This window comes from Salmo trutta, chromosome 14 (genome assembly GCF_901001165.1).
Source record: "Salmo trutta chromosome 14, fSalTru1.1, whole genome shotgun sequence".
NCBI lineage: Eukaryota > Metazoa > Chordata > Actinopteri > Salmoniformes > Salmonidae > Salmo > Salmo trutta.
The window spans coordinates 68,406,259-68,425,958 of record NC_042970.1 but is presented as its reverse complement, the minus strand read 5'-3'; the positions used below and the strand labels follow the sequence as shown (position 1 = coordinate 68,425,958).

At 44.3% G+C, this 19,700-nt stretch overlaps 1 protein-coding gene across 4 annotated transcripts in view; it reads left to right on the top strand.

Annotated features, from left to right (window-relative positions):
* The first annotated feature begins 4,620 nt into the window (after nucleotides 1-4,620).
* The window catches only part of LOC115147214 (neuropathy target esterase), a 36,136-nt gene continuing 21,056 nt past the window's right edge, over nucleotides 4,621-19,700 (top strand). For 3 of the 4 annotated variants that reach the window (XM_029689318.1, XM_029689320.1, XM_029689316.1), the window contains exons 1-12: nucleotides 4,621-4,726; nucleotides 9,701-9,798; nucleotides 11,303-11,356; nucleotides 11,544-11,631; nucleotides 16,131-16,213; nucleotides 16,327-16,418; nucleotides 16,570-16,710; nucleotides 16,961-17,120; nucleotides 17,591-17,671; nucleotides 18,744-18,872; nucleotides 18,975-19,055; nucleotides 19,409-19,616. In XM_029689318.1, the coding sequence (XP_029545178.1) occupies nucleotides 9,742-9,798; nucleotides 11,303-11,356; nucleotides 11,544-11,631; nucleotides 16,131-16,213; nucleotides 16,327-16,418; nucleotides 16,570-16,710; nucleotides 16,961-17,120; nucleotides 17,591-17,671; nucleotides 18,744-18,872; nucleotides 18,975-19,055; nucleotides 19,409-19,616 (1,174 nt within the window). In that variant the 5' untranslated portion in view covers nucleotides 4,621-4,726; nucleotides 9,701-9,741. The remainder of the gene's footprint in view (nucleotides 4,727-9,700; nucleotides 9,799-11,302; nucleotides 11,357-11,543; nucleotides 11,632-16,130; nucleotides 16,214-16,326; nucleotides 16,419-16,569; nucleotides 16,711-16,960; nucleotides 17,121-17,590; nucleotides 17,672-18,743; nucleotides 18,873-18,974; nucleotides 19,056-19,408; nucleotides 19,617-19,700) is intronic. The other variant, XM_029689317.1, reaches the window with a different exon arrangement.

Genomic DNA, 19,700 nt, shown 5'->3' with positions numbered 1-19,700 from the left:
CTGCTACTCTTTGTTATTATCTATGCATAGCCACTTTAATAACTCTACCTACATGTATATTATTACCTCAACATTGACTCTGTACGGGTACCCCCTGTACATAGCCCCCGCTATTGTTATTTACTGCTGCGCTTTAATTTTTTGTTATTCTTATCTCTTGCTTTTTTTGTATTTTCTTAAAACGGCGTTGTTGGTTAAGGGCTTGTAAGTAAGCATTTCACTGTTGTATTCGGCGCATGTGATAAATAACATTTGATTTGAAGATGCGTAGCGATGCCATCTCTGCCAAGTCAGTGGCACTCATTTACCAAATACAATCTTTGACAAAGAATATCAACTCCCGCAATTATACACTTTATACATTATCTAATAGCAATATTTAATTAAATAGCAATATTGGACCAATGGGGCAATGGGCTTGTGGATCTGTTCCATTATGGCTGTGATCGGAACAGTCAACGCCATTTAGGCCATCTCCATTTTGAAGTTGTCCATTATCTTCTACTACCACTATGAGTTGGTAAACAAACTGAATGGGTGCATACTGCCACCTGGATGTGTTGTTTGAACAGGTATAAAGCCAAGGTTGGCGATTTATACTCATGTTTGCTAATGAGTATAATTCATGGTCTGATTCCTCTTGATGACCCAGATGGAATTATAACTACTTTAAATGTTGAAAGTCCTCAATGGTGCTGCCCAGGTTAAAACAGGATTTTGAGCACTAGAGTCCTCTATCTGTCTCTATGGGCAGTGCATGGTCAGGAAAAACTCATAGCCCTAAATGTTAGGCATATTTTACTTTATTTGACTCTGTTCATCTCTGAAATGTGTGTCTGTCCGGGCATTTTGCTCTGAGGTAATGGTATCTTCTTATCCCTCAGAATAAAAATTATTGGAGGCATCCAAGGCCCACATCGCCCATTATTCAACAGAGGTGACCATCCAGTACATGCATAGAGTAGAAGACTTGCTCTCACTCTCTCTGACGCACACACACGCTGCAAACTGGAGTATGGAGGGAGAGTCCATACTGTCCTCACTGTTCTCCCTCTCTCTGTCTTCTCAGCTGGAGAAGTGGGGGGTGGGGGGGGGGCAGGACCGAGTTTTTAAAACCCTCTCCTAACCTGCCACGTTAATTATCCTAACCTGCTGTGTACGTCTACCTAACCTGTTACGAAATGTCACTTCTGCTTGTCAAAACCGGCAGCCTGCTTTGAGAACAGTGTGAGTTTCCACTAATGCGATACACATGTAAAAGATATGTTCAATGTAGAATATCCCAGATAATTAACGCTATGGTGTACTGACAAGTTTGTACCACTGGGTGGGAGTATATGCATGTATTTGGCTGCAGGTTGAACGTGGCACCAAGACTCACCTACCTAAACTCAGTAAAAAAAGAAATGTCCCTTTTTCAGGACCCTGTCTTAAAAAGATAATTTGTAAAAATCCAAATAACTTCACAGATATTCATTGTAAACAATTAATGAACATGCACCTGTGGAACGGTCGTTATGACACTAACAGCTTACAGACGGTAGGCAATTAAGGTCACAGTTATGAAAACTTAGGACACAAAAGAGACCTTTCTACTGAAAAACAGCAAAAGAAAGATGCCCAGGGTCCCTGCTCATCTGCGTGAACGTGCCTTAGGCATGCTGCAAGGAGGCATGAGGACTGCAGATGTGGCCAGGGAAATAAATTGCAATGTCTGTACTGTGAGACGCCTAAGAAAGAGCTACAGGGAGACAGGACGGACAGCTGATTGTCCTCGCAGTGGCAGACCACGTGTAACAACACCTGCACAGGATCAGTACATCCGAACATCACACCTGCGGGACAGGTACAGGATGGCAACAACAACTGCCTGAGTTACACCAGGAATGCACAATCCCTCCATCAGTGCTCAGACTGTCCGCAATAGGCTGAGAGAGGCTGGACTGAGGGCTTGTAGGCCTGTTGTAAGGCAGGTCCTCACCAGACATCACTGCGGGCACAAACCCACCGTCGCTGGACCAGACAGGACTGGCAAAAAGTGCTCTTCACTGACGAGTCGTGGTTATGTCTCACCAGGGGTGATGGTCGGATTCACGTTTATCATCGAAGGAATGAGCGTTACACCGAGGCCTGTACTCTGGAGCGGGATCGTTTAGGAGGTGCAGGGTCCGTCATGGTCTGGGGCAGTGTGTCACAGCATCATCGGCCTGAGCTTGTTGTCATTGCAGGCAATCTCAACGCTGTGCGTTACAGGGAAGACATCCTCCTCCCTCATGTGGTACCCTTCCTGCAGGCTCATCCTGACATGACCCTCCAGCATGACAATGCCACCAGCCATACTGCTCGTTCTGTGCGTGATTTCCTGCAAGACAGGAATGTCAGTGTTCTGCCATGGCCAGCGTAGAGCCCGGATCTCAATCCCATTGAGCACGTCTGGGACCTGTTGGATCGGAGGGTGAGGGCTAGGGCCATTCCCCCCAGAAATGTCCAGAAACTTGCAGGTGCCTTGGTGGAAGAGTGGGGTAACATCTCACAGCAAGAACTGGCAAATCTGGTGCAGTCCATGAGGAGGAGATGCACTGCAGTACTTAATGCAGCTGGTGGCCACACCAGACACTGACTGTTACTTTTGATTTTGCCCCCCCCTGTTCAGGGACACATTATTCAATTTCTGTGGAACTTGTTCAGTTTATGTCTCAATTGTTTAATCTTGTTATGTTCACAGAAATATTTACACATGTTAAGTTTGCTGAAATAAAATGCAGTTGACAGCGAGAGGACGTTTCTTTTTTTGCTGAGTTTAGTTACCTTGGCTCATGGCACACTTTTCATACTTGCACTAATGTATGAAATTAGTATCATGAATGATTTAAGTGTTGTTTGTCGTTAGCTGAATTTATTTATGTCAATGCTGAATTACTGTATAGATTACATTTTAGTCATTTAGCAGACACTCTTATCCAGAGTTACTTACAATTAGTGCATTCATTTTAAGATAGCTAGGTGAGAAAACACATCAATCGTATAATGCTAATTTTCCCTCAACAAAGTATTAATTAGCAAAGTCAGTGCTAGCGGGAAAAGAGAAGTGCATTTTTGGGGAGGGGTGGGGCGGTTTCTGACAGTTTCGAACGATAGGCAGGGACTTTGCTGTCCTGACTTTAGGGGGAAGCTTGTTCCACCATTGGGGTGCCAGGACAGAAGAGCTTTGACTGGGCTGAGCGGGAGCTGCCCTCCTGTAGAGGTGGGAGGTTCAAGAGACCAGAGGTGGCAGAACGGAGTGCTCGGTTTAGGATGTAGGGTTTGAGCATAGCCTGAAGGAAAGGAGGTGCAGTTCTCCTTGCCGCTCCGTAGGCAAGCATCAGGACCTTGAAGATTATATGAGCTTCGACTGGAAGCCAATGGAGTATGTGGCGGAGCGGGGTGACATGGCAGAACTTAGGAAGGTTGAACACCAGGCGGACTGCGCCATTCTGGATAAGTTTCAGGGGTTTGATGGCACAAGTGAGGAGCTCAGCCAAGCAGAGTTGCAGCAGTCTAGATGGGAGATGATAAGTGCCTGGATAGGGACCTGCGCTGCTTCCTGTGTGAGGAAAGGTCGTACTCTATGGATGTTGTAGAGCATGAACCTGCAGGAACGAGTCACTGCTTTGATGTTTGCAGAGAACGACAGGGTGTTGTCCAGGGTCACGCCAAGGTTCTTTGCACTCCTGGAGGGGAACACTGTGGATTTGTAAACCGTGATGGAGAGGTCTTGAAGCGGACAAGCCTTTCCCGGGAGGAAGAGCAGCTCTGTTTTGACGAGGTTGAGCTTGAGGTGGTGGGCCGACATCCAAGCTGAGATGTCTGCCAGGCACACAGAGAAGCGTGTCGCCACCTGTGTGTCAGAAGGGGGAGAAGGAGAAGAGTAGTTTAGTGTCATCCGCATAGCAATGATAGGAGAGACCATGTGAGGACCGAGTGACTTGGTCTACAGAGAAAAGAGGAGATGGCCTAGCGTTTTGGATGTGGCGTTACCCTAGTTATAGGGCCTTTAAACCATAACAATAGTGATTGAATCAATCATCCCTCATTCAATACTAAATACTGATGAGCACTGACGAATATCATTATATTTTAGAAATTGTTGCCTTATCTTTCCTATCTAATATACATCTTGGTAGATGTCTGAAGATTCTGATTAAAAAAATGACACAAAATGTTAATTTAATATTATAATGATGGCACCTGTAGAAAGTGGGCAATGTCATGAGCTACATACCCAGTTGATCGATATGTATTGTCATTAGTTTGTAGTCAGGTTCAAGGATCCATCATAAATATTTTATTAGCAGCTAAAGTGAGTGTTCAGTTATCAAGATGAATTTACTAAAATCATGCATGATAATAAACTTTGTACCGTACATTTTTGATTTGTTGTCTCTTGTTACTGGTTAGTGTAATCGTCAGTCATATACACCGCGCCAATCACAGGTCTATTTGTAGCGTCCCCTTCTCAACCTTGCAGTTTGATTGGCTACTTCTCTCATATCTATCTAAAGATAGGCGGGCTATGTTGCAACATTTCATCCCTGGATGCAGATTGGATTAGATATCCACAATTTCAGATTTGGATTGGCCTGCGGCTCGTGTAGAATAAAAATAGGAGGAGTTATGATACAGATAATTTCCGCTATAGGTGTTATTTGACAGTACTGTAAAGATTGACGAGAAACACGCAGTTCAGGTAAGGGCGGTTATCGTTTTATTCACTTAACAGGTCGATAAATGTAATGAAAGTGCTAGTGGGAGGTTTGTCTAGCTGCATAAATTGACATATGTATGAGTCTTTGTGTTAGAGACTGTGTCGCCAATGTCCAGATAGTGCGCGAGCTGTGCGGAGCATGTCAATCAATAAGCACTGTCCCTGCGGAGGTCAAAAGACAGCATCTTTGCATTAACCAGATTCTGGTGGCTTTTCTACACGAGCCGACTTGGTGAAATTCGAAAGCGACTGTATTTGTACATTAAATTAAAAAAAAATTCTACGGCTGGTTGGTCTCATCGTAAACAACGGTCTAACGTTAGCTGTTTTGTGTGTTGACATCATCGGTCATCATAAACCAACGCTAACTAGAGGGGACTATAGTTAACGGCTAGCTAGCGAGGTGTATGACGCTTGCCTGCTGTTTCAAAGCGTGTCAACTTAGCTAGCTACTGTAACTAGGCTACTGAATGTTGTGGTGTAGAGGCACACATTGTAACTGTTAGCTATATACCTAGCTAACTAGCTACACAATAATGAGATTACTTCATTGACTTTCTAATGGGCTTTCCAGAACATCTTTGGCCCTGTTGGGTAGATCAGTGCCTAGACACGAAATTAGCATTACTTCACCAGTTTTATTACCGTACTCTGCGCAAAAAACATACCCACGGTTTGCGCAGGTCCGAACGAGAATGCGGCTACATTAGATTCAAATGAACGAGTTGAGGCACGATCGATTTGATGTGGAGAAAGACAACACTCTCTGTCACCATCAATTAATCGGACAGGCCCTTAAACATGTGCCGACTTCTCTGTTTACAAATGGCTCGTTATAGCTACTAAAGGGCCGACCAGGTGATTAATGAGGACTAGTAATGCGACATCACACGCCAGGGTTGCGAATTATGCAACAACTATTTTGACATAGAAACCCGAGCTGACCTACTATTGCCACACTGTCCTGCTACGGTTCACGCGACTCATGGGCTACTGATTCATGTCACAAAAGCTATAATGTAGTTTTAACCTACACATTTGAAAACGGTAATATGGTTCATGCTAATTTATAGGCTTTAGGGAGCAAAGGTCAAGTTGGGCCATATGCTTATGCAGGTTTTTGTTCTCTATAACCCTAGTTATTGCTCATCATAGAAAGTTGGCTAAATCATAGTTCATGTACTTTCTGTCATTGCTGTATTGCCCAACTACCATGCCACAGTAACAATGCCATCCTTATTTGCAATAAAACATTTCCAAGCCAAATCAGTAAGCCTAGTATTGTTGTATAGTTATCTGAAACTAATCATGCAAAAAGGGCAATACCAAATCATTTGAGCAAGCTAGTAGGCCTAACCTATGTTCCAGTCCATAGTCCCCACTGTAGACAAACTGTTCTCTAGGGTCTGACAGGCTGACACGGTATAAACAACATGCTATAGGCTGTTGTTGGTGGTGTTAATCCCTGGCCCAGAATGTGCAGTGTACGTAAATAAAACAGGCTTGGTTGTGCTATTATTGCTCCTGGTGTGAGAGGGAGAGGAGGAGGAATGATGAGATAGAGGGAAAGGGAGTTAGTCCATGCCTGGGCCTAGGGACATCAACACTGGCAGCATTGTTTTATGAGGACAATGGGAATAGCCACCAAGCTATATGGAGGTGTTACTGGAGAGTGGGAGAGAGACAGGCCTAGTGTCTGCTTCTGCTAAAGGAGATTTGTAACATTTACTCTTTTCACTGACAGTGATGTTATTACGCTGTAATAATTCTGCTAGGGGACACGGAAACTTGCTCTTGGGATCTAACTTGCTCTTCTGCTAGGGACACGGAAACTTGCTCTTGGGATCATTTGACACGCAGTACTTTATGTTTGCCTGATTGCTCTCGAGGGATAAAAGACAATCAAATTCTTTCCACGACCAAAGCCTGCAACTGTGAGTGAGGGGCAGGGAAAATGTCATGATGAGCAAATGGAAATGTGTATGTTTTCCTTTCTATAGGATTACCCTGGGCCTCCTTGTTGTCTATACAGCACAGACCAACAGACCATGTGATGTTTCCAGAGCCAGACAGTACTGCTTGGCTGGGTGGAATCATGGCTAGGCCTAGTTTACCATGGTATTTCATTCAAATGGGCATTTATAAACATAGGGATATTCAGTAGTTTGGGTACTTTCAGTTTTGCTTCAGCAGTTGGTTAAGTGAGTCAAACACAAATGAATGGTGGAGGATGAGAGCGAGTGTAGTAGAGAGAGAATAGACTTTTACGCTACACATCCAGTTTCAGGTCTGTTTGTGACAGGCTATGCAATATGACAGTCCACCGTCAACCACTCTCTCTGATTTGATTTCATCCAATGCAGCTCTTGGCCTCTGGTTCCTAGACCATGATGTCATGGATTATCCCTTTAGCTGGGGTTCAAAAGTACATACAGAGCATTCGAAAAGTATTCAGACCCCTTCACTTTTTCCACATTTTGTTGTGTTACAGCCTTATTCTAAAATGTATGAAAATTATTTTTATTTTTATCCATCTACACACAATACCCCATAATGACAAAGCAAAAACAGGTTTTTAAAAATTAGTATTCAGACCCTTTACTCAGTAATTTGTTGAAGCCACTTTGGCACCGATTACAACCATGAGTCATCTTGGGTATGACACTACAAGCTTGGCACACCTGTATTTGGGGAATTTCTCCCATTCTTCTCTGCAGATCCTCTGAAACTCTGTCAGGTTGGACAGGGAGTGTTTCTGCACAGTTATTTCCAAGTCTCTCCAGAGATGTTAGATTGGGTTCTGGCTGGGTCACTCAAGGACATTGAGACTTGTCCCAAAGCCACCCCTGCGTTGTCTTGGCTGTGTGCTTAAGGTTGTTGTCCTGTTTGAAGGTGAACCTTCGCCCCAGTCTGAGGTCCTGAGTGCTCTGGAGCAGGTTTTCATCAAGGATCTCTCTGTACTTCGCTCCATTCATCTTTTCCTCATTCCTGACTAGTCTCCCAGTCCCTGCAGTTGAAAAACATCCCCAAAGCATGATGATGCTGCCACCACCATGCTTCACCATAGGAATGGTGCCAGGTTTCCTCCAGATGTGACGCTTGGCATTTAGGCCAAAGAGTTCAATCTCGGTTTCATCAGACCAGAGAATCTTGTTTCTCATGATCTGAGAGTCCTTTAGTTGCCTTTTGGCAAACTCCAAGCAGGCTTTCATGTGCTTTTTACTGAGGAGTGACTTCCGTCTGGCTACTCTACCATAAAAGCCTGATTGGTGGAGTGCTGCAGAGATGGTTGTCCTTCTGGAAGGTTCTCCCATCTCCACAGAGGAACTCTGGAGCTCTGTCAGAGTGATCATCAAGTTCTTGGTCACCTCCCTGACTAAGGCCCTTCTCCCCTGATTGCTCAGTTTGGCCTCATGGCTTAGTTTTTGCTCTGACATGCACTGTCATCTGTGGGACCTTTTATATAGACAGGTGTGTGACTTTCCAAATCATGTCCAATCAATTGAATTTGCCACAGGTGGACTCCAATCAAGTTGTAGAAACATCTCAAGGATGATCAATGGAAACAGGATACACCTGAGCTCAATTTCGATTCTCATTGCAAAGGGTCTGAATAATTATGTGAATAAGGTATTTCTGTTTTTTTTTTTTTTTAATACATTTGCAAACTTAAAAAAAAAAGCTTTTTTTTCTTTCGCTGTGTCATTATGGGGTATTGTATGTAGATTGAGGATTTCTTCAAATTTGATCTATTTTAGAATAAAACAGTAACGTAACAAAATGTGGAAAAAGGGAAGGGAATGCACTGAACTTTCCCAATGCACTGTAGTAGGCCTTAACCATATCACATTAGCTTGTATGGCTAAATATCTTTGTTTGCCTAGATAGGGTATGTTTGATCAGTTTCAGTGGGAGTCAATGGAGGTTTGAATGCAAAGCTAGCTGCTTGTTTGTCTGTGCTCAGCGTGTGGCCTATAAAGACTTTGTTTGGTTTGCATACTTGCATTTGTTTGTGTCACAAATGGGTTAAGAGAGAGAGAGGGAGGGATGGTGGAGGGTCTGGAATGTCTGCTGTGATAAATGGATGGAGTGGCCGGAAGAAAAGGATAGAGGAGAGATGAAGGGAACAGATGGGGGTGGAGTTTCATTGGTCAGGGCTAGCTAGCCTAAATCCCAGAAGTAGTAACCCAAATAGGGCTGAGGGGGTAAACCCTCTTAGAGGACCAGCCCTCAGGGAGATGGTTGGGGGGGGGTTGGGGGGGGGGGGGGGTAGTCCAATGTCAACTGGGCACTGCAGGATTGTCTGTCTCTGAATCATGTGTTCCAAATGCCACCCTATTACCTATATAGTGCACTACTTTTGATTAGTGCTCTGTTCAAAAGTAGTGCAAGGTGTAGGGAACAGGATTCCCTTTGGGATGTTACCTGTGTGTCATTGGAGCACTGTTATTATCTCTAACTCCATTTGGGACTGGGAGAGGATCATGTTGCCAGTTTCAGTGGGGGAGGGGAACCGATGGGGATTGGCTCTGCAGAGAGGCTCTGCTGTTTATGCATAAACACATATACAGTATGTATCTATAAACAGCAGTACCTCTCAGAAACCTGGATAGGTGACTTTCCCAAAGTTCCCAGGTTTTCCAGGAGTATTCTGGAATTCTTACTTGTTGCCTCCTGATTCAGGGACTTTTCCAACCTGGGATTTCTGGAAAACATGGACATTTTAGGAAAGTAACCAGAATTTTGCAACCCTAAACCTGGACAACCTGTACAAAGAGCAATGAGTCATAATTGCATACTAGATCGTATTTAGTATAATATTGTTAGTCATTGCTCTTCGTAGAAGTCCAGGTTTCTCTTCCATGCTACTAAAAAGCTATTTGCTTTACTACTTGTGTGTGAGACGTAAACAGTAGCCTGCATGTCTAATGCCAACATCCTGTTTTGTCTCCTTAGAGGCCGTTGATGGACCAGCCTGGTGAAGAGGCGGGGTTAGAATGGGACAGAGCACCTCGGAACAAGAGGGCCAAGAACATGCAGATGCCCCTCTGGAAGTAAGAACACACACACGGACACACACACACACACACACACAATCCTGTCCTCTACCACTTACTCTGGCCCCATTGACCTCACCAACTACTACAGTACCGCTCCCATAGAGAGAGTGTGTGAGGGGATACCTAGTCAGTTGCACAACTGTTAATTCAACCAAAATGTCTTCTGCAGTATGTACAGTATCCACCATCTGTCAGACCATAACCAACTTCTCATCAATAACTGCAGCTGAGTCCTTTTCTCTTTCGTCTCTTCTCCTGATCAATAACCACTGACCGCCCTTCCCCTTCAGCTCAGTCACTGATTGGCTGAGAGCCAGAGTACTAAAACCCATTGGCCTTGCCCCATAGTTATACACGATCTGATTGGTCATGTGACCAGTGGTCAACTCAGCCATCCCCTTCTCTCACACACACACACACACACACACACACACACACACACACACACACACACACTTTCTATTGCAGCAACACTGTATATAAGCTTAACTCTGAGCTAGGATCGTCACTCCTTCAATGAGTCATATAGGGCCTTGTCTTAATCAGCGAAGGGATTAGAACAGGAAACAGAGCAAATTAGAATGATAAAAAGGGAACGAGGCAGGACATCCTTTTGGCAGGACATCACTCAAGTTCTATGATATCCTTCTGGAGAAAAGAGTCCTATTGATTTAAAGTTAAAGTGACCTCAAAAGACAAGAGACTCACTGTAATTTCTCTGCTATGGTCCCCAACTGTGTGGGTGTGTATGGCATAGGAGTTAGACATCTCTCTTGGCTGTCTCTCACTCGTTCCTTCGCTGTCTCTTGTGTGCTCTCTCAAGTTTCCTCATTCCCTTTTTATCTTTCTAATTTGCTCTTTCTTGTTTGCACGCACGCTACAGCCTGCTGATCACAGCCAAATCAGATTGCATCATGTCTCAATGAGATCTGTGATATTGTCTGGTGCAGCAGAGTAAAGCAGTAGCAGTCACTTTTCCTATTCTTGGTCTCAGAGCCAGGCTGACATGGGTGCAAGGCAACTAAACCAATATTGACAGAAGGCAATTAGGCTTACTGTATTATAATAATAATGATCATCATCAAAGGTATTGTTTGGGAGTTATGTTGTCCCATATATTTATATGGAGCTATTTGAGTTAAGCTGGGTAAAGAAGGGAAGGAGGAGTGAACAAGTGGGTCGGGGTGCTGACAAACGAGGATGTTGATGATAAATAGTTAGGCCAAACTAAACGCATTGTGTGACCGGATGTGTTTACAAGCCCCTCTGGAAATCGTCAGAACTGATTCGACCCAGATGAAACATTTTTACTTAATCATTCCTCCTTCTCCTCTGCCATTCCTTTCCCTGGGCATGGCAAACCCTGAATTCCTTTACCCGTCAGTTATTTAACTCCGTAACAGAACTTTGCCAGCTCTGGTAAAAGCTCCCTGTCTACATAGTGTATATAGGCTATTTTACACAGTTGTACACTTCTCTTTTTTTTGTGTACCAACAGGAAGGGTTTAATAACATCAAGGCGTTTGTGGAGGAAGAGCTACAGACGAGCATGGTTCGTTCGTATGTTGTGGTCTGGCGTGCAGTGTTTCATTCCATGAAGTCGTTCTAATTATGCTTTAATCAGCGGCTACACACCTCTCTCTCTTTCTGCCCCTCTCTCTCTACATCTCTCTCTTTCTGCCCCTCTCTCTCTACATCTCTCTCTTGCTGTCCCTCTCTCTCTACATCTCTCTCTCTAGATGATGGGGATGGTGATTGGTGCAGGCATCGCCATAATCCTCATCGCCATCCTCATATTCTTCATGCTGCGGAGGATCCAGCTCAGAAGTACGTGTCACATTCTCTCTCCAATGTCTTCTCCGTTAATTATTAAATGAAATAAGTGCTAGCTTCAGTTACTCTAGCGATTGCCCTTCACTTACACCTAAGAACTTTGTAGCGCAAAAAAAAAATTAGGTTGACTGAAAGTCGTCGATTGTGTCTTTTTCCATATACACTATATGGCCAAAAGTATGTGGACACCCCTTCAAATTAGTATATTCAGCTATTTCAGCCACACCCGTTGCTGACAGGTGTATAAAATCGAGCACACAGCCATGTACTGTCCATAGACAAACATTGGTAGTAGATTGTCCTGTACTGAAGAGCTCCGTGACTTTCAATGTGGCACTATCATAGGATTCCACCTTTCCAACAAGTCAGTTCATCAAAATTGTACCCTGCTAGAGCTGCCGCGGTCAACTGTAAGTGCTGTTATTGTAAAGCGGAAACGTCTAGGAGCAACAACAGCTCAGCCGCAAAGTGGTAGGCCTCACAAGCTCACAGAACGGGACCGCCAAGTTTTGAAGAGCATAGCGCATACAAATTGTCTGCGTTTGCAACACTCACTACTGAGTTCCAAACTGCCTCTGGAAGCAACGTCAGCACAAGAACTGTTCGTCGGGAGCTTCATGAAATGTGTTTCCATGGCCGAGAAACTGCAGAAAAGCCTAAGATCACCATGCAAAATGCCAAGCCTCGGCTGGAGTGGTGTAAAGCTCGCCGCCATTGTACTCTGGAGCAGTGGAAACGCATTCTCTGGAGTGAGGAATCACGCTCACCATCTGGCAGTCCGACGGATGAATCTGTTTGGCGGATGCCAGGTGTGGAAGAACTTGACTGGGCTGCACAGAGCCCTGACGTCAACCCCATCAAACACCTTTGGGATGAATTGGAACACCGACTGCGAGCCAGGCCTAGTCGCCCAACATCAGTGCCCGATCTCACTAATTATCTTCTGGCTGAATGGAAGCAAGACCCGGCAGCAATCTTTCAACATCTAGTGGAAAACCTTCCCAGAAGAGTGGAGGCTGTTATAGCAGCAAAGGGGGGACCAACTCCATATTAATGCCCATGATTTTGGAATGAGATGTTCGACGAGCAGGTGTCCACATACTTTTAGTCATGTAGGGTGTGTGTCTATACACTAGGTTTTAATAAAATCAACTACAGTGAGGGGGAAAAAAGTATTTGATCCCCTGCTGATTTCGTACGTTTGGCCACTGACAAAGAAATGATCAGTCTATATAATTTTAATGGTAGGTTTATTTGAACAGTGAGAGACAGAATAACAACAAAAAAATCCAGAAAAACGCATGTCAAAAATTTTATAAATTGATTTGCATTTTAATGAGGGAAATAAGTATTTGATCCCCTCTCAATCAGAAAGATTTCTGGCTCCCAGGTGTCTTTTATACAGGTAACGAGCTGAGATTAGGAGCACACTCTTAAAGGGAGTGCTCCTAATCTCAGTTTACCTGTATAAAAGACACCTGTCCACAGAAGCAATCAATCAATCAGATTCCAAACTCTCCACCATGGCCAAGACCAAAGAGCTCTCCAAGGATGTCAGGGACAAGATTGTAGACCTACACAAGGCTGGAATGGGCTACAAGACCATCGCCAAGCAGTTTGGTGAGAAGGTGACAACAGTTGGTGCGATTATCCGCAAATGGAAGAAACACAAAAGAACTGTCAATCTCCTTCGGCCTGGGGCTCCATGCAAGATCTCACATCGTGGAGTTGCAATGATCATGAGAACGGTGAGGAATCAGCCCAGAACTACACGGGAGGATCTTGTCAATGATCTCAAGGCAGCTGGGACCATAGTCACCAAGAAAACAATTGGTAACACACTATGCCGTGAAGGACTGAAATCCTGCAGCGCCCGCAAAGTCCCCCTGCTCAAGAAAGCACATATACATGCCCGTCTGAAGTTTGCCAATGAACATCTGAATGATTCCGAGGACAACTGGGTGAAAGTGTTGTGGTCAGATGAGACTAAAATGGAGCTCTTTGGCATCAACTCAACTCGCCGTGTTTGGAGGAGGAGGAATGCTGCCTATGACCCCAAGAACACCATCCCCACCGTCAAACATGGAGGTGGAAACATTATGCTTTGGGGGTGTTTTTCTGCTAAGGGGACAGGACAACTTCATCTTGGGTGAGAACCTCCTTCCCTCAGCCAGGGCATTGAAAATGGGTCGTGGATGGGTATTCCAGCATGACAATGACCCAAAACAAATGGCCAAGGCAACAAAGGAGTGGCTCAAGAAGAAGCACATTAAGGTCCTGGAGTGGCCTAGCCAGTCTCCAGACCTTAATCCCATAGAAAATCTGTGGAGGGAGCTGAAGCTTCGAGTTGCCAAATGTCAGCCTCGAAACCTTAATGACTTGAAGAAGATCTGCAAAGAGGAGTGGGACAAAATCCCTCCTGAGATGTGTGCAAACCTGGTGGCCAACTACAAGAAACGTCTGACCTTTGTGATTGCCAACAAGGATTTTGCCACCAAGTACTAAGTCATGTTTTGCAGAGGGGTCAAATTCTTATTTCCCTCATTAAAATGCAAATCAATTTATAACATTTTTGACGTGTTTTTATGGATTGTTTTGTTATTCTGTCTCTCACTGTTCAAATAAACCTACCATTATAATTATAGACTGATCATTTCTTTGTCAGTGGGCTAACGTACAAAATCAGCAGGGGATCAAATACTTTTTTCCCTCACTGTATATGTACTGAGCTTGTCGGATGCTTTAAGCACACTGTTTGATTTAAATAATTAAGACACATGACTCTTGAGGAAGCCATGGATTAAGATAGATTAAATCCTTTGCTGACCCTCCCGCTCACCTTCGCAGATTCTGCCGTTAAGGTCCTAAATTTTCCGTTAATAGGCTACACCAGGGGTCGGCAACCTTTTCCATTTGGAGTACCAATTTATCTTAACATTTCTACCGATCTGCGTGGCAGTTATGATTTTCATATGCACATTTTTTTTAAACAGTTTCATTTAATTTATAATATTCTTTGTATCTCAAAGTCATTGTGATTAATCAAAATTATATCGAAATCTAAATGAAAATGATACAAATCTTAAAGTAACTATCCCCATTGCCAATTATGTACAAATTGCCTACAAACAGCCAGCAAATAAAAACATTGCAGCCTGCAGGTAGAAAATATCCTGATTTTTAAATATAAGTATCCTATCAATTACGTTGGCAATGCATGGCCTGTCTGCAATGAACTTAAAACATTCTATCAACTGTGTCCTGCAGAAGCTCCTGCTAGAAAACTTGTAACATTGTATAAAATATTCTGGGCCCTCAGTTTCCTGCTCCAGTGAGCTCGGGACAGACACAGCTGTTGGCTATTTGTGCAAGGGATAAGAAGTAATCCAGGTATTTTATGACATTTCCACTGGATCAGAGCATTAGATGTTTCCCTTTCATGCTGAGTGGTTATTGAACGGGAGAGAGCTGGAAATATTTTTCAATTGCATTGACAAACTATTGTCATTCTCAATGGATTCTAAAAACAGACTTTTTGTTAACATTCTGTTTGAGGTGAAGAAAGCATTTCTTTGAGAAGTTCTACAGCCTATTAGTGCTGGTGAGTTAAGACATTCAGAACTGCTATCAGACATCCCCAAATGGGCACATTTTAGAGGCCACCATTAGCGTGCAGGCCAGGTAGCCTCGGCCTACTTCTATATGCGTAATCAGGTGCACGTCCTTACTCAACATTGACAGGAGTGTTCCAAACAAAAGACAATTAATAAATTGACAACTTGTAAATGGAATGAAATTAACCACTTTTTTCTCACAAGTGTAGCATAGGCTGTGAGCACTGCAAACAACGTGTCCACTCCGACAATGAGACCGGTAAACGACTGTAGACCTAATAATAATATTTTAACCAAAATTACCATAACCAAACAAACATTTTAGATTGGGAATTAACAGTAAATGTTGGTTACTACTGGTGATATGGGGAATTGATAGGCACTTACAATCAAAGGGAAAAGAATTCACACAATTAATTTATGAAACAATGAATGTATACGAAATGGCGGGAAAGAGCCCATTCTGGAGAGAGATATACTTTCTAGCCACACCCCCTTTCTTCTTGGACTGTGGCATCCCCGCTGCCTCCTCAATGGATTAGTCCACTGAGACAGGCGCCAATCAGACCGGTGTCCCGTGTTCCATGGAATTTTTTAAAATCCATTTGCGACTGCTCGACTAAAAAAAAAAATCTTGGTCGACCAACAGCCTGTTGACCAAACAATCGTCCAGTCAACTAAATGGGGTCAGCCCAAGAACTTTATATATTTTTTTCAGTTCATTTCAGTTTTGGTAGTGAATATATGGTTTTAACTTGCTATACAATGCTATAATGTATCTTAAAATGTTCATACTGGTACTTTATCTTGTTCACATTGACTTACTGTTTGTGTTCGTGCTCTAGTATCTCCATATATTTATGTTTTAACTTCTCACAGACCTGCAAGCCCAGGAGGCCCCCAAGTATCGATTCCGCAAGAGGGACAAGGTCATGTTCTATGGGCGAAAAATCATGCGCAAGGTTAGTGGCTGTGGTGGGATGCGTTAGGGGGTTCTAGCAAAGTAGAATGGTACCCTTTTGTTCGACAATGCGTCTTTTTGCCATAATTGACCTTTGACCTCTTGCTCTCACAGGTGTCCCAGTCCACCTCTTCCCTGGTGGGCACAGCCTCCTCCTCGCGCCCACGACTCAAAAAGAAGCAGAAAATGCTCAACATTGCCAAAAAGTGTGTGAACACGGTTTACCCTCTCTACTCTACTGATATCCATGATGCTAACAAACTTAGTGACTACAGAGTAGAGAACAATAGTCTGTTATACATTTGTCCTCCCGCTTTCTCATCCTTCTCTCCATCCCTCCCCCTCTCCTCCCTCCAGGATTCTGCGTTTTAAGAAGGAGGTGCCCACCCTGGTAGCTAAGGAGCCTCCTCCCTCAGTGCTGGAGGCGGACCTCACAGAGTTTGACGTGGCCAACTCCCACCTGCCCTCCGAGGTGCTCTACATGCTCAAGAACGTCCGGTACGTAGGGACTTCTCCGAGTTTGTGTGTGTGTAGTGTACTCTGTGTGTGTTAAGATGTTGTGGAGTCCTTATCTATATGGAGGAGACGTGTGTGTTTGAGAGTATCAAAACCGCCATGTATCATTGGTAAATTGTGACTGACTGATCTACAAATAAATAATATTGAGTAGTTATTTATGATGCAAGGTGATATGTAGGTCAGCAAATGTGTGTCTGTAGTAATCTCTCCATCTCTATCCCCCCTGCAGTGTGCTGGGTCACTTTGAGAAGCCTCTGTTCCTGGAGCTGTGTAAACACATGGTGTTCCTGCAGTTCCAACAGGGAGAGTATGTCTTCAGACCGGGCCAGCCTGACAGCAGCATCTACGTGGTGCAGGATGGAAAACTAGAACTGTGCCTTACTGGAATGGTGAGAGAGAGAGAGAGAGTGTGTGTGTGTGTATGTATGGGGGGGCAGACATTTATGGCCAGACATTTACATTTTCTTGTTTTTTTTTTGCCTTGTGTGCAAATGAGCCTCCATCCATGCTAACGAGTAAATAGGAACTTATAAGAGGCTTACAGTTCTCTAACAATGAACTCTCTAGTAGGACATTAAATAATGATTAGCACCTATTAGTTTTTGACTCAGATTATCCCAATATGGAGGAAAAGGCTAAAATGGAAGGATCTCTGAATTTAGAAAGTTATGACCACGATAAACTTGCATTTGTGCAAAGATTGGAATGACTTAACATGAACAGAATGTTTTTGAGAGAACTGTCAATTGTACTGTTTTCCTGTGTTTTTCTGTGCTTTTTTTTAACACAAAAATGTATGTGCCTTTTGTCTATGTTAATTTGTTATGACATACTCTGTTTTACCCCTGTGTGTTTTTAGGACGGCAAGGACGGTGTGGTGAAGGAGGTGTACCCCGGAGACAGTGTCCACAGCCTCCTCAGCATCCTGGACGTCATCACTGTAAGACACGCCCACTTCCTGTCCCGTATTCCACACTCCCTAAATCACCATACACGTGTCGTTTCCTGTTTGAGTCACCCCTTTGTCTTTCCCTATCACGTTTCAGTCAGAACTTTGAAGTTAGTCAAGGAACAAGTCAGGGCAAGCTAGCGTTGAATCATAGCCTCAGCTTTGTAGGCTAAGTTGAATCATATCGAAGTCATGATGATTTTGCAATTTAATGTTATATCATGAAGCTTAAGTCAGCTTTTACTTTTGGTGGGATTTTTTTACTTCCAATAAGTATACAATGAGCTATTAAACACATGACCCTTTAGAGTCAAGAGGATTTGGCAGCTAGCGTGTAACCCCTATATTTAGTCTTGGGAAAACTCACTGACACAAACATCCATGAGCTCTTGCTTTACGGCTGAGAAAAGGAAGTGGAAAATGTCTCTAAAGCAATGGTTTCTGCTGGTGTGTTCTGCTAGTTCCCTCTTCTTGGCTTGAGACTATAAACATTTTGTTAAGTAGTTCAGTTCTTTGTTAGTGCGTGGGTCACAGGGACATTTTAAAAAGGCTTCACCCAAGTCACTGCAGCAAAACGGCTGCTTTCAGTTTTCACTGACTGCTATATGGCCTCCCGAGTGGCGCAGCGGTCTAAGGCATTGCATCGCAGTGCTCGAGGTGTCACTAAAGACCCGGGTTCGATCCCGGGTTGTATCACAACCGGCCGTGATCGGGAGTCCCATAGGGCAGTGCACAATTTGGCCCAGCGTCGTCCGGGTTAGGGGTGAGTTTGGCCCGAGTAGGCCGTCATTGTAAAATAAAAATGTGTTCTTAACTGACTTGCCTAGTTAAATAAATAGGACAGTGATGAAAGAGCCTTGTCATTGTGTTTGTTTCAGGTACACCTAGCTAGCATGTGAAACCACTCCCAACACAAACTTCCCCTCCCTTTACTGCTGAAAATAGGAACTTGTAAAATCTCTCAAGTCTCCAAAATGTCTGTAAAGTCACTAATATTGAGTTAGTACAGTATATTCTAAGAGTGTGTGTGTTTGTGAACCTTATCACTGTGTGTGTGTTTCAGGGACACCAGAAGCCGTACAGGACGGTGTCGGCGCGGGCGGCTGAGGTGTCCACCGTACTGCGTCTACCTGTCGAGGCCTTCCTCTCCATCTTCGAGAAGTACCCTGAGAGCCTGGTGCGGGTTGTCCAGGTAAGCTGTAGTGTGTGTGTGTGTGTGATTGTCACTAGGTGTGGACGTGTGTTTTCTCTTGATGTTCATGGGACCTTTTCCTCCCTCTGTCTTCTCATGCAGATCATCATGGTTCGTCTCCAAAGAGTTACAGTTCTGGCGCTGCACAACTACCTAGGGCTCACCAACGAGCTCTTTAGCCACGTGAGTCAAACGCCCCCCCCCCCCCCCCCCCCCCCACACACACACACACACACACACACACACACACACACACGCAGCGCCACGGTTCATTAAACCACCCAGATCCTCAAACAACACACACCCACACATGGACATTCTGTTCGTTACTTCATCTACCAGGAATGCTAGTTCATTAGCTGAAGCCACATCAGACATGCTGTTTTCATTACGATTGAGTCATTCAACGCTAACACTACCGCTAATCACTTTTCAATGCTGACCTGGTAATTATAAAGATGCTAATTCAACGCTAGCCTGCCTTCACTGACCCTAACCTCTTCCCCCCCCATGCCCCTGTCCTCCCCTCCCTATAGGAGATGCAGCTCCTGCGCCTGCTGCCCCTGTCCCCCCACCCCGTGCCCCGCACCAGCCCCCAGCGCCACGGCAAGCGTTTCGGTAGCCTGACCGTGCCCGTGGAGGACCGCGAGGCCGCCGTGAAGGACGCACCAGATCCTGGGAAGGATGGGGCCACAGTCCCACCGACCCTCAGCAGGACCATCTCCATGCCTGTAGACATCGCCGGTGAGTACCTCTTTCTATCGGTCTCTCAATCGCTCTCTCTGTCCTCTTCCGTTCTTTTCTCTCTGTCCGTATGGTAACATCGAC